This window comes from Suricata suricatta, chromosome 15, assembly GCF_006229205.1.
Source record: "Suricata suricatta isolate VVHF042 chromosome 15, meerkat_22Aug2017_6uvM2_HiC, whole genome shotgun sequence".
Taxonomy (NCBI): Eukaryota; Metazoa; Chordata; class Mammalia; order Carnivora; family Herpestidae; genus Suricata; species Suricata suricatta.
In genome coordinates, this window is record NC_043714.1 from 35,674,497 (window position 1) to 35,692,146 (window position 17,650).

At 37.8% G+C, this 17,650-nt stretch overlaps 1 protein-coding gene across 1 annotated transcript in view; it reads left to right on the forward strand.

Annotated features, from left to right (window-relative positions):
- The window catches only part of NECAB1 (N-terminal EF-hand calcium binding protein 1), an 83,914-nt gene that overhangs the window by 31,077 nt on the left and 35,187 nt on the right, over positions 1-17,650 (forward strand). The window contains exon 3 of the mRNA XM_029923301.1: positions 5,957-6,065. Within this exon, the coding sequence (XP_029779161.1) occupies positions 5,957-6,065 (109 nt within the window). The remainder of the gene's footprint in view (positions 1-5,956; positions 6,066-17,650) is intronic.

The window sequence follows — 17,650 nt, forward strand, 5'->3', positions numbered from 1 at the left end:
ACAAGCTTGACAGTGGGGCCAAGGAAGTTAATGCACGATGGTATTAAAGCACTGTGTAAAGTGCTGTGTACATTTAATAGAAAGTGTTTAAACGATTATATTTAATCAAATATTAACATATTTATTATTTTTCTTAATTTACAATTTAAGTACTTCATTTTAGAAACAAGGTTGCTACTTTTTATTTCTGCCTCTAAAAATGTGCATGCATATGCGAAGTATGTGCTGTTCTTCGTGTGCTAAACTAGGTAATGCTTTCCAGGGGTTCCTTTTGTACGAGGATGCTGTTGTCATTTTTGAAGATGTTTTGGTGTTTTAATCTTGATAAACTACAATATTTAAAGTTCAAAAATGTTATATACATGAACGAAACTCCAGTGTTTTGAAAGAATAATCATTTAACTGGTCACAAAAACTAGATTAAAATTATGATAGTGGGGGGCAGGAAATGCTGAGATCATGGCTCTAGTTGTTGGCACACTTGTGGGGAAAAAACTTGAAACCAAAATTAAATGAGTGTTTAGAGAGCCTTTTTTTCCCCAAAGAACCACCAGCTTTAGGATTTATAAAACCTTATTACCTAAGAAAATAAATTATAATTTCTATTTTTAAATAATCATATCAAATACCCATTATTCTGTGTATTCTCAATAAATACTTTTCAAGAAAGAGAACAAAATAGAAATTAATAATACATAATGGCCTTTGCTTAGCAAGACCAAATAAGTAAATCCATCCAAAAATCGTATCTACTGTTGTTGAACTCTTAACTATGTGTAGGTACTGTGCTAAGTGTTTTCTGCACAGCCTCTCAATCCTTGCAGTAGCCATGCATTTATAAAATCTGAAACTTAAAGGATTTAGTTGGCATTTCCAAAATCTCTTCTGGTCTCTTCTTTCTCACTATACATATTTTCCCTGGGAGGATGAACTCACTTCTAGGACTCCAGTTAGTATGTATTAATAATGCCCAAGTACCTCTTCATCTTCCTCTCTCTTCTCCTTTTCTGTATCCATATGGCACTCCTGCTTGCTGGATGCCTCTACTTAATCCATAGGCACATCTAATTTCAGTCCATCAAAGAGCACTCTTCTCTACCCCGTGCTTTTTGCCTTGGGTTCTCTCCCAATGAATGGAGATATCAATCATCTGATTACTCCATGCTGGAAGGGTATCATTTTTGACTTATTGTTCCCTCTCATCTCTCCCCTCTAACTGATCACCAGTTCCTGTTGATTCTATTTCCAGAACAGATTACAAATCTGACCACTTACCTTGTGTCCTTACTGTCACCACTGAAGTTTACACCACCATTGATTCTTACTCTAACCACTGCGGTGACTCTAATGTGTCTTCCCTTCTGGTGGCACACCTCTCCACTCCATTCTACCCACTGGTGACCACAGTAAAGTTTCTAATAGGACAGTGGCTCCTCTTAGGGTAAAATCAGATGTCCTGGCCATGATTTTCATGTTTTTTCATGATATTGATTCTCTGTATCTAACTCTCTGGCTTCTCCATCTTCCCACTCAGTGTGTAGTCTTTTCTCCCGGCCTTACTGATGTATAGTTGACAATTTAACATCAGATGTGTTTTAACATCAAATTTGGTAATTTGATATATATATGTGTTGTGAAATATTCAGTACAATAAAGCTACTTAGCATACTCATCACCTCACATAATTACTCCTTTTTTATGGTAAAAACACTTAAGATCTGTACTCTTAGAAAATTTCTTTTAAAAAATTTATTTAATGTTTATTTATTTTTGAAAGAGAGGGACAGAGCATAAGAGGGGGAGAGACAGAGCCAGAGAGGGAGACACAGAATCTGAAACAGGCTCTGAGCTGTCAGCACAGAGCCCGATGTGAGGCCTGAACTCGGGAACAGTGAGATCATGACCTAGGCTGAAGTCGGACACTTAACTGATTAAACCACCCAGCTGCCCCTGCACTTAGAAAATTTCAAGTATGCAATACAGTATTGTTAACTGTAGTCACATTGTTGTACATTAGATCTGATTTTTCTTTTCAGTTCCCAAGCTATGTTATTTCTTGCCTCCTAGCTTTGTAGTTGGCATTTCCTCTACCTGGAATACTCTTTCCCTTTACAGATCTTTCCCCATTAACCCCTATTTTTCATTGGTATCTCAGCTGAAATGTTATATGGTCTGGAAAGCCTTCCCTGCACACGTAGATATGGGTTACTTTTCTTTCCTACATGGCCCCACGTCATCCTGTGTCCCCTAGAATTGCCCTTATCATATGGTACTTGGCTGTTTATTTGCTCTAACCTCCATGATATTACAAAATCCTTAAGGGCTTGCCTCCCTATATTCTTAGCATAAAACAGTGTTGGAACATAGTAGGATCTAAGTAAAAACTTCATGAGAGAATGGATGAATGTGCTATACTAGTAAATGCCAAGTCCATGTTAAAGACTCAAGATTTTCCTTGTTCTAAGACTGCTATAAGCCATTGCACTTTGCTACCTCCATCTCAAAAATTAATGGAATGTAGAGTTTAAGACCAGAATACTTCATTTTTTAAATTTATTATTTTAGAGAAAAAGAGAGTGCATGAGTAGGGGGTGGGGAAGAGGGAGGGGGATGAGGGAGGGAGGGAGAAAGAAAGAGAATATCATAAGTAATCTCCACACTTAGCACAGAGTCTGATGTGAGGCTTGATCCCATGACCCTGGCATCATGACCTAAGCTAAAATCAAGAGGTGAACCACTTAACGAAGCCACCCAGGCACCCCAAGGCCAGAATACTTTAAAAATATAGCAGAGAGGGGCTAGCTATGCTCAGGACAAACTCAGACAAAGGATATCATTCAAATAGAAAAAGCTGGAAAACCTGTACCTTTGGGTGGTAAAGGTTAAGATCTCACTGATCTGATTTTGGCTATTCTGTGAGCCAGACCAGATTAAATCAAAGTTTAATTGTGTTCCATTTCAAAATAAAAGATGAGCAGGAAAATTGAAGTTGAAAACAAATATTTTAATAAAAAGTTAAAATTGCTTTGTTAATTTATAACCACATTAGAAAGGGGTATTTTGTCTCCTTTTCCTTAAAAAACAAATACTGTATGGGCACCTGGGTGGCTCAGTTGGTTAAACATCCTACTCTTGGCTTTGGCTCAGGTCATGATCTCACAGTTCATGGGTTTGAGCTCTGCATAGGGCTCTGTGCCTGCTAGGGATTCTTTCTCTTTCCCTCTCTCTTTGTCCCTCTCCTACTCTCTCTCTCTCTCAAATAAATAAACTTTAAAAATTTTTAAAAAGTATAATACTTTTGTTTGACATTAGGGCACTATTCTACAGACATTCCAAAGTAACTCTTTAAATTTAAATTGTTTATTTAAAAGTATGGCATTTAAGACTTTCAGGAGTCTTGAATGTGGTAAAAACAGGCTTTCAAAATAAAGTTTCCATCCCTCAAGTCAGGACTATAATTGAATGACTTCTTTTTCTTTTAATATTTTTTCTAAAGAGAATTACAAAGAAAAAAGATTATTAGCCTCCATAGAATCATCAGAGCACTTGTTGTTTAGTGCTTTTATTTGGTAGTATTTATATTTTACATTATTACTTGAACTTCCTTACTTATGGTGATTAAAAGCAGTATTACAGAGGCCCACTCTGTCCATAGGGTGTCACACAGCTTAAGGTCCCTAGTAGCCTGGTTCAGCTCACCTAAGAACCATTAAATAGTCACCAAGGAAGACACAGTCTACCACGAATATGTATGTATTACATATTACATATTGTTACAAATTTCCATGGTAGAGTTAGAAATAGTGCGTTCATTTCTGTCTCCCTCCCTCCCCTTCCTTCCTTCCTTATCTTTCTTTCACATATACCTAGCTGTGGTTTGTTTCCAATTCCCCAACCTGGTAATATTTTTTTTTTGTCAAAATAAGAAGATACACAGTAGAGACACTATACTACATCTAGTCTGGATTATACATCAGCTTACATGGAGCCAAAGTTAAAAATAGTCATTTGAGACAATGACAATAAAATAGCCCATCCAAAAGCATAAATGCAAAATTGGACAATTGATGAGCCTGGTGGGTTCAACTTCATTTTACAGAGGATTGCTTTGGTGTTTGGAAGTCTGAACTAGACTGAGGCGGGCTGATTCAGGGGACCTCTAGGAGTGAGGAACTCATTTTGTGCATGATCCTGATTGAGTTTGTTGTGACTTCTAATACTGTTTCTGCCCAGTTAGCTATTGCCAAGAATTAACTAGAAGATTAGTTTAATGAACTTTTTAAGTTAAAAAGTAAAACGATATGCAATTTTAAAACTCTCAGGGGTGTTTAGTCATATTTTACAAGTCAGAATTTTTGAAAATGTTACATCCCTATCTGAAAAAGAAGGTCATTCAGGAATAAGTCTATTGTGTCCTTTATGTTAAATGTTATTGTGACGGGGAGTCTCACAAGTCACTAAAAATCCTGATTCCTTGACTGCACCCCCCTGCTGCCCTCTGTAAGGTTAGATTCTCTGGTAGGGCCCAGGAATCTGCATTTTCACGGGACTCCAGGTGATCTGTGGGCCATCTTTTGAGGAAAAAATAAGCCCAATGGGTCTTGAAGATCCAATCCTATTAAATCTCAATCACCTTTTTCTCAAAGACAGATTCCACTTTGTTCAGTATAGTGTTGGTAGGATCACATGGTAGGAGTTTTGCGACCCCGAATTCCTCCTCCTTAATGCTCTGCTGTCTCTGTAAAGGGGGAGGATCATTCCATCACTTAAGTCATTTGGCAACTTACCTGAGACAACTGGCAAACCAGCTTCTTGCACAGAAGGAAAGACGCTTTCCTTTTCCCTCATGTCCGTTCATTCTCTTAAATTTTCTGCTGCTGTATCTTGTAGAGATCTTTCACTTTCATCTGTTCTTAATGTGTTTCTTCCATCTCTGCTTATCCAGCTTTACCTGTTATTGAAAGTCAGGTGCAAAAGTTACTAACATTCCTCATTCCCCCAAATGAAAGGTCTTGTATTGCCCTGACACCGGTACATTCATGTGTATCTCTTCCTGCACTTACTGTGTTTTGCTGTGTAACATAGTTATACTTATGCCTAGACCTCTTATTTCTTTCTATTAGACTCAGTGGTTTGATTGTCCTTTACTTTTGTATCCCACAATAAAGATGTGTTTGTCTTTAAACGTGTTCATTTGTTTGAATAATAAAGGAATGAACTCAGTTTGATGGGTTGCAGTAACAATTCTGAAGTCTACATGATTATTTAATCAATATACACTTTTAAAACATCTGTTTATCGTGTAACCTGCTGGGTCCTGTATATGAAGACAAAACATCTGAATAATTGACTCTGTATTAGGCTTTTATTTGGTTGTGGATATATTTTTGGTATGTTAGATTAAATTGCTTGTTAAATGTAGAAATAAATGAGCCCAAACATACTTAAAACCATGAAGACTTATTTCATCAGGGAATAAATTTCAGAAGCTCATGTACTATAAAAATATATTAAATTATTTTTCTTTTTAACACCTTCAGTTATTTTTTCTTTTTCTTTTTAAAAAATTTTTAATGTTTATTCATTTTTGGGAGACAGGGACAGAATATGAGTAGGAGAGGGGCAGAGAGAGAGAGAGAAAGAGAGAGAGAGAGAGAGAGAGAGAGAGAGAGAGAGAGAGAGAATCTGAAGCAGGCTCCAGGCTCTGAGCTGTCAGCACAGAGCCCAACATGGGGCTTGAACTCACAAACCGTGAGATCATGACCTGAGCCAAAGTCGGATACTCAACTGACTGAGCCTGAGCCACCAGGTGCCCCTATTTCTTTTTAAATAAATGTGTATACATGCACAAAGAAACCTGCGTAAGCATTTGAGCATGGATTTTAAAATTAAAAGACAAAACAATATATAAAGTTGAAATGACTTGCCTCTCTTCTGTGTGTTTTTGTCATTTCAGATGATGGAAAATTGTCCTTTGAAGAATTCAAAGCATATTTTGCTGATGGTGTTCTGAGTGGAGAAGAATTACATGAGCTCTTCCATACCATTGATACACATAATACCAAGTAAGGAACTTTTTAAATCATTGGATTCTGTAAATGATACAGGGAAGGTGTGAACAAGCACATACTGATGAAGGAGAGCGTGAGGAAATATGTAAAGGGCGCATTTTGTAATGCTTAATTCTGTATGTTTACTCTTTTTTGAAGAGAGAGAGCCTACTTGGGTGAGTGCACACATGAGCAGGGGAAGGGTAAAGAGAGAGAGTCCCAAGCCGCCTCCAAGCTGTCAACACACAGCTAGATGCACGCTGGTTCTTAGGAACCAACCAGGAACCGGATCCTCAGGTCAGGGTAGTGGACCTGCGCTGAAATCCAGAGGTGGTTGAGGCACACAGCCACCTCTTTGTGTGTTTACTTTTGAGATCTCCCCTCTTTAGCAACGGAAATACTCTGAAAAACTGAGTATTGAATTGCAAAAAGTGATTCTTTAAAAAAAAATTTTAATGTTTATGTTTGAGAGACAGACAGACAGAGCACAAGCTGAGGAAGGGCAGAGAGAGAGGGAGACACAGACTCTGAAACAGGCTCCAGGTTCCTAGCTGGCAGCACGGAGCCCGACGTGGGGCTCAAACCCACGAACTGTGAGATCATGACCTGAGCTGAAGTTGGTCGCTTAACTGACTGAGCCACCCAGGCGCCCCTAAGACAGTGATTTTCTGTAGAGAGCCCAATTGAAGTAGCTTTAGAGTGTGCAGAATGTAAAACAAAAGCAAGGATTAGAGAGAATTATCATTGTGTCATTAATATGAAAGTAGAATCTCTGTTACCTGAGACATGCAGGTAATACAGGACACAGACTTTTTTCTGATTAATCAATGTATACAGTGATCTATTTTATTTCTTTTATGTATGTAGGTCTTTCCTTTGCGTTAGTATAGCATTTATAAAGTTTTTATTTATGTTCTTACTATACTTAGAAATATAAAATAATGAGGAGTTTAGGATATAGAACAACAGAAATATGCTTTTTGATTTGGGTAATTGATCCAAATCACGTTATTTGTAACAGTCGTGATTACAGAATTCTCATGTGGAAAATGCATCATTTCAGCCATGCCTGGAGACCCATCAGTGTGGCTCCTACTTGAACAATTGCTATTTTGCTTTAGGCAAAGTCTGGAGATGGTCCTGGCAGGGAGCCAGCTTGCCAGGAACATGTTCTTGGGTAACATCGAGGCATAGACTTTTTTGTGTGGCGAACTAATAAGAAAAATTAAAAGATTAAATTCACTTTCCTCAAGCAGTGGAAAAATCTTAAAATAATCAGTTTGCAAGTATAGTCTGTTGAAATTTAAAATTCCCTACGAAATAGCTTAAGATTTTTGTTGTCAGAAAGAGTAAAACATAAGGAAAGATCTGAAAGTATAAGGTGGATGCGAGTGCCGGTATTTCATGTTATGAGTGTGTCCTGTGTTGTAAGGCTGAGGGCGGGAGGAGAAAAATCTGGAAACGGAAGAATGGGACAGGCAAGAAGGAGTTTGTGCTCAGAGATGCAAAAGTGCCTCACGTTTAAACTGCAGGCCAGGAAAGGCCATTAAAGCCCTTAAGCCAGGAAGCACCATCTGTGTAGGTTATTGTGGTTCTACTGAAGGACAGAACTAAAGGAGCAAAGGTGGAGAAAGGTCGCAGAAGTTCGCTGAATTCTTAAATCACTGCTAGGGAGTAACATTTATGCTGGAAGGAAGGAACCCACGTGAACCATGCTGAGAAGTAATACCTGAGTGAGCTTCCCTTTATGGCTCGGATGTTGGAAGCTGAGATGCTAATACTCCATTGTGTATGTTGATTATTTATTCCTCGTTATACTTGTCATTAAAGTTTTAACAATATCCAGGTTTAGAACCATTATTGAGAGTCATAAAAGCAATCTTAGGTGTCGCAGAGGTTTTTCAAAACACATTACTCATATTGATGAAAACTAAAGTTTTCAGCAAACCTTATTGGCCTGATTTTGCTATTTAACTTCTATATTTATTAGTTGAAGTTACTTGGAAAAGCATTAAGATTACGTTAAGTGCTAAAGAATTATATGCAGTGATTTATACAGCAAGTCCAAAGGAGTAATTATTACTACCGGTTGTTCTCATTGATGCATTAGTAAAAACACATAAGTGTTTTCTGATAATGGTGTTCAACCTAATTAGGAGCTAAAATATATTAGAGACTTCAGAATTGTGTTTATGAAATTCCTTTAAAAAAATAATGTCAGTGTCAGGCTTTGATCTTTTAAGGACATTAATTCAAACATTGACACAGAAATTGCAGAGCTATATTTCAAGGAAATGATAACTTTTGTCTTTGCATGATCCAAGTGATTAGTGCCTTCCACATGACTTATAAAAAAAATACGTTCTTGTGCACTCAGCCTCACTAACCGTTCTAATTTAATCAAGGGTGCAGCCTGGCCTGAAGGAGCCAATTTATACATAGGCCAGACAGTGTCACCCAGATCCATTGTCTCATGTTTATGGTCAACCATCAGATTCAGATACGATGAATGTCTGCTGCTGAGGGCCCTACGGGTGCCTTGTTCCTGCCCCTCCCGATATCTGGTGGTTTAACTTCATCTTGGAGTCTATTAAATCACCATCCACTTAATATACTGAATTTTCTCGAGCTTATTTGAGTAAGATTCTCTTCCTTACAAAAGTGTATGCTAAGACAGTATTACCTCCACTCATTTCTGCCATCTATGGAAATTTTTCTTTTTGCTATAAATATTATATTTGCTGTGTTTGAAAAGTAACATATCCACTCTGAAAATATTTGGAAATAAGGAAGGAAAATACAGAGAACATGTATTGCTACTGAATTTTTCCCTTTTTTCTCATGAAGAATAGTCTCAAAATATTGTGCTCTTAAAATATGCTCAATCATGAAAAGCAGATATTACTTAGCAATGTGATTGTAGCTGTCCCTATGGTATCACATCATTAAGATATTTTAAATATCAAAATTAAATATATTATTCCTTGTAAAAGGACATGAAAAACCTATCAGGTCAGGTCAACCTACAGATTCTCAGAGACCATGTGTTTACAGGTGCCTTTTCAATGAACAAACTATACACATAGGGCTGTGCACTGATTGAAAAAAGGTTTGGACAAGTTAAAAACATATATAAGGCCCAGCCCACACACATTTAGGTAGCCATCTTAATTTACAAATCCAGCTTCCTGGGTTTTTCCTTTCCTTTCCTCCATTCATTTCTTTGCTCCTTTATTTTAAAATATCACTATGTTCATTTGAGGAATCATGCTTAGTGGATTCCACTGCAGCTTTTAGTGTGCTCTGCGGCCGCTTGGATCTTTTCAGTCTGATTTCCTCCCCTGGATACAAGGAAACTGTAACTGACAAATGCAAAAACAAAGCCAAAGACACACAGCCTCTTAAGAACGTACACATTTGAGATACCGCAAAGATTTCTATACATGAATATTACCATGATTGGAAAAATCTATAGGTATGAATCACAGAGAATTTTTTTTTTAGTGAATTCCAAAATGAAACCATCAAGCACACATCCCTTTATGGTAAAGAAGCATCTAGGGGGCTCCGGTCACTTTTCCAGCCTACACAGTTGCAAGCTTAACCTCAAAATATATACAATCTCATTCTAATGAGAATTACATGAGTCATCCTAATTGTTTGATTAGAATTTTAATAATGAATGATTTGGCAGCAATTACATTCCTAATCTACATGCCCTACAGATTTCACTCAGAGCAGGGACTGGAAATGAAAAGAACCTGAACGAAAGTAGGAGAAATTTGAAGACATCAGAAGTCTAAATTTCCATCACCTTTATCCCAAAATCAATTTTAACATTGCTCTTTTCCATTATGTTTGGACAGTTAGAAAATTTTCATGAGTTTTTTCTTGAATAGTGTGGTTGAGTGTCAAACACAAATCCAGCTTTTTCTGTGGATAATCCTCAGGATATATGGCATAGCAAAAAAAAAAGGAGGTCAAAATGTAAGCTTTTGTCAACAGAGCAAAATATTGTTGAAAATTTTAACTTTCTCAAACTCTAAGGGAAGTGCCCACAATCTACTATTCCAGAACATTCTGAAGAATGTTATATTATCTACCTTATTAAGCCTTCAATGATTTCACAGACTTTTGTCAAGCCTCATTTTAATTGTCCTCTCTCTGGGTCAAATATGCCTAATCTTTTGTCCTTCTTAAAAAAAAAAAAAAGAATTGTTAATCTCTCATTTTAATTAGCTTTATTACATCTTTTCCAGCTCCATTACAAGGTTTTGGACACACATTTTTCTCAAATTTGTAAAAGTTGCTATCTGGTAAAAAATACATAAAGCCTTTAACATTTAAGTTTGGCAAAAGACAATATTAGCAAAAACCAAATCTATAGCTTTGATAGTTTAAAAATTGAAACCATCATATGAGAGAACAGGAATAGATAGAAGGAAGATCAATAGGTCAAGAGGAAACTTCCATGGTTCATCACAAGTGCTCTTACTCATCAGAAAGGCAGCTTGTCTACATTTTTCAGTCAGAGGAACATATGAATAAATTAACATAATTCCCTGTGGTGTTAACCATAGCACAGGCGGGGGAAAGATCCCCTAGAGACCAAAAAGGATTCTTTCCGTATACTGCACTTTGGAGTTCCAGATTGTTAAGATAGGCCAAATGGTAGACCAGATGGGAGTTGTGCTCTTAGGTCAGGGAGTGAACACACAGAAAAGCTTCCCAGGGCCCACAGATGGGGGTTGAGGGGAGGGTTTAGCTAGAGATGGACAGTTGCTGGCTTCAGGTCCAGTATTCCTCATTCCAAGCTAAAATGATTTTTCCAGTGGCAATTACTGGGATTTCACCCAGTACTTGTTAAGTCACTGAAGCACACCAAAGTGACAGAAATATCACCACCTACTAAAAGAGCATAGTCCATCTTGAGCTAGCTCTGAAAGCTTAAAAAGCTCTTTCCTAAACTAAACTGCACATTTCACTCCCAACTTCCACTTTTGCTTAGTTTTGTTCCTTGGGGACAGACAGAATACAAATATGTTATGACACGTCTTTCTAATATTTGAAGACAGTTTTATGCACCAATGATGAGATAAAATCCCTTAATAATTGGAGAGTAATGATATCAAAGGGTTTATTCCAGATGGTGGAATTTGGTTCCTTCTGAAACGGAAGGTTGTTCATCTATTTGTGCGTGACAGCAAAATGCTAAGGCTTGATGAGTTGGTTGATGCAGCCACTTTTTCCCTTGCGTTATTCATCACATGCTTAAGTGAACACATTTTGTGGGCACTGGGAAAGGAAGGCAGTATCAGTGCCCATGAAATAAGCAGTAGGTTGGTCTGCAGAGTATGTGGCACAGCTTGCACTGCATTATGACTGAAAAGTTCATTGCATTTCTAGAACGGGCAAGAGAGATCTTCCTGTTAAAATAACCAGTCCCATCTTCACTGGAACTGAAGATTTAGAAAGCGGCACCCAGACCTAGGTGCTGGAGAACTGTGGAGATCACAATCCCAGGTGCTAAGCTAAGCAAGTTCAGGAAAGAAATCAGAAGAGAGCAAAAGGTGGTGTAGCTATATTCCAGGATGTCAAGAAAGTGAAGTGAAAATCAAGTTCCAGACTATAACGAACGGGTAAGATAGAGTGGGCAGACTGGGTGTCCAGAGTTGAGTTTTAGTGATACAGATTGGGCAAAGGAGCTCTGGCTGAGGAGTGGTCCAGGTATCCCAACAAGGCCCAAACTGGCCAGTAAACAAACTAGAAGAGAACACAGAGCATTTCTTTTGGCTCCATGATCAAGACTTAGCTGTAAGAACTAGGCTGTCGGCTGACCTCTGTTGAGGCATTAAGTAGCCTCCTTGGCATAAACAGAGAAAGGCCAGCGGATGTATGCTGTTTCCCAGAGAGAGGCATGAGTTATCCATTAGCTATGGCTGATGATTTTAGTTTAGAATGCTTATATACCAAATGAGTCATGGAGTCAGAGGAACTGTAATGCTCAGGAGGGAGGGAATAACAGTCTTTACAGATGTTCCTCAACTGCTCCGAAGCTCTAAGTGGCAGAAATCACAGTAGGGAAGAAGATAATATAGCAAGCAGGACTTCACTGGTTGTGAGTGACAGAAACATAAATTAAGCTGACCTAAAAAAAATAATTATCTGACTCCTGTATCTGAAACATCCAGAGACGGGCTTTATGTGTGCTGGAGCAGGTAGTCTAACAGTGGTGCTAGGAAGCAGTCTTCCATCAACTTCCACCTCTTCTTTCTCTGTGTTGCCTGTTCTCTTAAGCAGATCCTCTTGCTGAGATGTCAAGAAGAGAGACTAGAAGCTCTGGGTTCATACTGCCCCCAGCTTGGCAAACTCTCAGAGATTGCTTTCCTTACCCAGTAGTCCCAGCAAAACTTGGATCTTGAATTACGTTAGCTTGACTTGAGTCTCATGCACATCCCTGAAAAAATATAAGGTGGAAGAGAAGCAGGATGGTAGTTTCAGAATAAGGAGGGCTGTGCTGGGCAGGCAGAACTTGTAGATCACCCCGGTCCTCAGTCTCAAAGACTTTCCTTTCCCCTCTCGTATTCTGGAAGAAAGCCAGGGAGAAGTCTGTTTTAACAGGCATGCTGGACCAGGGTTCTAGTTCGCTACATCTGCTCCCTTCCTGACCATTTAATGTACCTCTTCCCAGTGTTCCTGTGTTCCCGTGCTCTAGAATACTACTAGAATCATGCATGCAGTGTCGTGTCTTCTCCCCTTGTGGTCCTGCCAACTCCTCTGTCTCTTCAGGGACTTCCAAAAGTTAGGTAGACTTTGTGGGTGACACTCATTCTTTATTCCTTTAGTCCTGCTCCATAGTCACCCACCAAGTTTGGATACTCTGGGCAATTCTCACATATTGTGTTATTCTTACTTCTTAAGAATTTAAAAATTCGAACTATGAACATGGTTGAAAGAAACATGTTCTGATTATATTCTTTATAGGTACACTTTGTGCCACATTTTCAGAGATGGAAAACAGAAGTCTTAGAATCTTACTAGACCTCACTCTAATCTATAACCAGGTCTCCAGTTATTGATTCCATTTGGCCATTAGCATTAACCTGTGACCATCAAATGCACTGATTAATCACCTGTTCTTCAGATGTGCCTTTCACTTCAATCATCTCTGAAACCTATTTACTTTCTTTGAGCATCTCTAGCTCATAAAGATATGGGGAGAAAGAGACAGGCTGTTTCCTGTGAGTTCCTTTTAAAATTGTTTACTCTCCTGTGAAGCATTTCCTTGACACTACTAGCACTTCCTCCTAAATCAGGCCACCACACAATCTGCAGTGTTGATTGAGCTGCGGATTCTTTCCTGGGGGAAAAGTGAGGACTCAACAAATCTACTTTATAATTAAGACGATTAGCATAGTTTGGGGGATTGATAAAGAAGAGAATTTTAAGGAGATTTTTCCTCCAGTGATGTAGAAATGTATTCTCTTTAATTATAATTTCTAAAAAATATGGTCTCAATTTTCTCTGGCAAAGATGGTAGACAAGCCAAATTTTGTGTCAAGGCAGTTCACATATGATTTCTAAAAAAATATTTAATTTTTAATTGAATCAAACTACATTTTTTGACTGTGTGCCAGGCACTTACTCGCATCATCTTATTTAATCTTCACAAAAACCATATACAAAGGTATTATTACTCTTCACCACCTACAGTTAAGGAATCTGATTTAGAAAGTTGAGTAACTAACCCAAGGTTACACAGATACATTATGTAAGGCCCCAGGATTATCTCAGAGGTAACTAAAAACCAAACCCCAGCTCACTGTCATGCCACTTCAGTAAATTTTCAGATTTTCAACTATTTGTTTAGTTTTATCAGAAATAAAAATATTCCAGAGGCTCTTGGGCGGCTCAGTTGGTTACACGTCTGATTCTTGATTTTATCTCAGGTCATGATCTCACAGTCCTGAAACTGAGACCCATGTTGGGCTCCATGCTCAGCACGGAGTCTGCTAAGAGTCTCTCTCTCCCCTTCTGCCCTCTCCCTTACTCATCTTCTCTCTCTCTCTCAAATTAAAAAAAAAAAATCCCAAAGCCAATTTTAAAAATCACTTTGAGGTATTTTCCTTTGGATGAGGAGGTGCTTCCTTCTCTGTAGCAGAATATATTTGGACGTACGGTATAGAGGTAATTGCCTTAATTGCTGCCTTAATCTCTTCCCTTTTTATAATCATTATGTAGGATTTTTACAGTGTGGGAGTCACCACAATGTAGAGATGTTATTCTTTTTCTTTGGGACATTATTTCCATTCCTGGCACATTTTCCCTCCCTCCACCTTGCCTTTATATCTGGAATTCATCTCCTAGTTTTGGACTTAGTTCATTACTGCCCTCCACTCCATCGCTTTACATTTGCCTCATTTTCTCCATTGTTCTTCAGAGCACTCACAGAGTTTTACTGTTTCCTTTCATCATTTGTGTTAAAGGCTTCTGCTTTCAAGCTATTTCAGATCATCTTATATTTTAACCTTATCTAGAGAGTTCTTTTCTGGTTGTCATCTCTTCCTCTCAATAAAGAATGTGAATCCTTTGTAATTATTACTCAATTCACTTCACATCAGCCATAATACAGTTGCTGGTGGTACAGTAAAATCAATTACTACTCAAAAGTTGAGTCCTGAGGAATCTAAATTATTTATTCATATAAATGCAGTATTCTTTCTGACTTTGCCAATATTTACCAAATGGATGAGATCTAATCAGTAAAATATTAACTCTAATCTTTAAAAAAACCATGATGCTAACTTCTTGGATGGTTTCTTCTCCCTGTTGTCCCCCAATGCACCAGCCAATTGTCTTTTTCCCCCCAGCTTATTTATCTTATGAATCCATCCAGTTCTCTTTAAGGTCACTCCCCCTACCTGAATACAAGTTTCTCTCTTTTACAACTGCATTGTTCTCAAAATGGTCAGTTTGGTGGAGTTTTGGCAATTTTTTTTCTTTATGATGCCACCAGGTTTCAGAATCTTTGAAATAAGTATAGATTACAAATAGCCTGCAAGTGATTACTACCTTTTGAAATGATTTTTTTCAAGAGCAATCTCTTAAGGAAGATAGTTTACCCTATAATAATCACATAAATACCACATACTTACTGTAAAAAAAGAATTCAAATAATACAGAAATCATAAGAAAGAGCATACAAATACCTGAAAATTCACCACCTTGACTTAGCTACCAATAGCATTTGGTTACCATACTACTACTGTGTGCATTTTGTTTTAATCACAGAAAGCTATTTTCTTTGATTTCTTCTCCTTTCCCACTATCCAAGCCTATCTTTCCCCACTTGACCAATCTGTACCATGGAGGCTGTGGTCTTCTGTATCTTTTTTTCAGATTTAAATAATCATATACATGTCCACACAGCTCTTGAAAACCTGCCTTGCCCTTTCTTATTAGGTTAGATTTCTCATTCTGCTTTCTCCTTGTAGCGTGTATCTCTTCTCCAAAGCACTTACATAAACTACAACTTTTATGTGTGTTCTGCGTTTATTTGATTAATGCTGTCCTCTCTGGTCTAAACTACATGAAGGCAGAAATCATGACTGTTTTGCTTTCCATGGATTCCCAGACCCAGCACAGTCTCTAATATATGTTATGAGCTCAGTGAGGAGGGATGGAGTCCAGCTTCCCCTTGTCTCAGGCTTGGCACTTCACCTGAATAGCTCTGCCTCTCTCTTCTGCCTGGTGAAGTTTTCTAGCCCTGAAGGTCCACCCAACTCCATAACAGCAATGGAACTAGTCGAGGTTGGGGTTAAATCCTTCCATTATCTAGCGGTGAGGACTATGGATGGTCATTGCTCTCTATTGAACCTTAATATTAGTGACTCTAAAATAGAGCCAAGGCAAAAACTCATTTTGCAAAGTTTAGCAATAATACATAAACACCTGCCATTAAATCATAGTCATGATTATTATTGTTAGGATGTAGTTACTAACCTTTTATTCTTTCCTTATTGTCTTCTTTCTCCAGATTTCTATAATTGCAGTTTATACTTTCATAGGGTACCATTTAATTATATATCTTCTGTTATTTTTTGTTAATTGTTTCATGAACGTGTCAATTTTCTAAGTCTAAATCATACAATCCTTTCAGGCAAGAATATGGTTTTCTACTATTTCCAGTAATTGTTATAATACACTCAATAACTACTTGGTTAGCTGATTCTTCTAGGAATGGGGTGTATTGATTAGATGTAAGGAAAACATAGAAAGGCACATTGTTGGTGATATTTAGAGTTTAGATCCTGGCTGACTGACTAAATAAAGGACAATGCTACTGACAGATCCTGTCAAATAATAACTGATTTTAAAATGTGAATGCCGATTATTTATTTTAGCAGACAGAAAACGTGTTCAAATTAAGAATTTCTTTTTGTCCCTATATATAAGTGGACCTGCATTTATATATAAAACAAAATTTCCCTGCTTTAACAGAAGCTCTTACTATATAGAATATTATGTTCTCTTTTCTGTTTTCTTTCCCTAAAGTTTATGTATTTATTGATGGGCAGAGAGAGTCCTAAGTAGGCTCCACACTCAGCACAGAGCCTGATGTGGGGATTGAACTCATGACCTGAGCCGAAATCAAGTGTTGGATGCCTAACTGACTAAGCCACGCCAGCGCCCCTTCTCTTTTCTATTCTTAAAAGGTTTCTCAGTGGGGAAAAAATAGACTAACTGGCAAAAGCTTTTAGCAGTGAACTCAAACTATAATTGGATGAAGGCTGAACTTGGGTATCAGCTGAACATTACTGTTCTTGACTCATTCACTAATGGGTTTAATGGTTTAATTTTTAAGTTTTTCTGGGAATCTGTTTTTAATTAAAACAGATTGCTTTTAGAATAATTAGAAATCTACATGTGGAGAACCAAAGGATTTCAATTATTTGCATACGTAATTTTCCCTCCACTACCCATCCTCAAACTGCCATCAGGTTGAAATGAATATAGACTTGCGATTGACATAAAGACTCTCTCTTTCTCTCCCCCCATCCACCCCACCTCTCTCACCGTGTATAGTTGCCAAGTGAAAATTCGGATTTGAACTTGACAACTGTTACTCCAGTTGAGTTTGCAGCTTCCACGAAATTAGTCGTTTATCCCTGCTTATGTAACAGAATTGTGTGCGCTGTCTCTGAGCTCCTTTCTCCATCAAGTTTCTTTCACTCGGTTTTACAATTTCTCCCTCTGTGACTCTCTTGGACTGATCCATCTCTAAACTTGAAGTTGAAGGACTATGTCTATACCAGAGTCACTTAAATTAGAATGGCTTGTAAGAGGTCTCTACTTTTTGAATTTCTGTGTTGCTATTTATTCTAATTGGCTTTCCATTTCTGTTTTACTTTGAATTCCTAATCCTGGATTCTTGCCCTTTGTATTTTACATTACAAAATCTTTTTATTCTCCATGGAGCTAACTGCTGGTTCATGAAAACTCAAAGGGATTTTGTCTTTAATGTAGAGTATATTCAGGGAGACACAGTCCAGTGAAAAGAGCATGATATGAATGTATGACACAGTTATCCTCACTTCTGT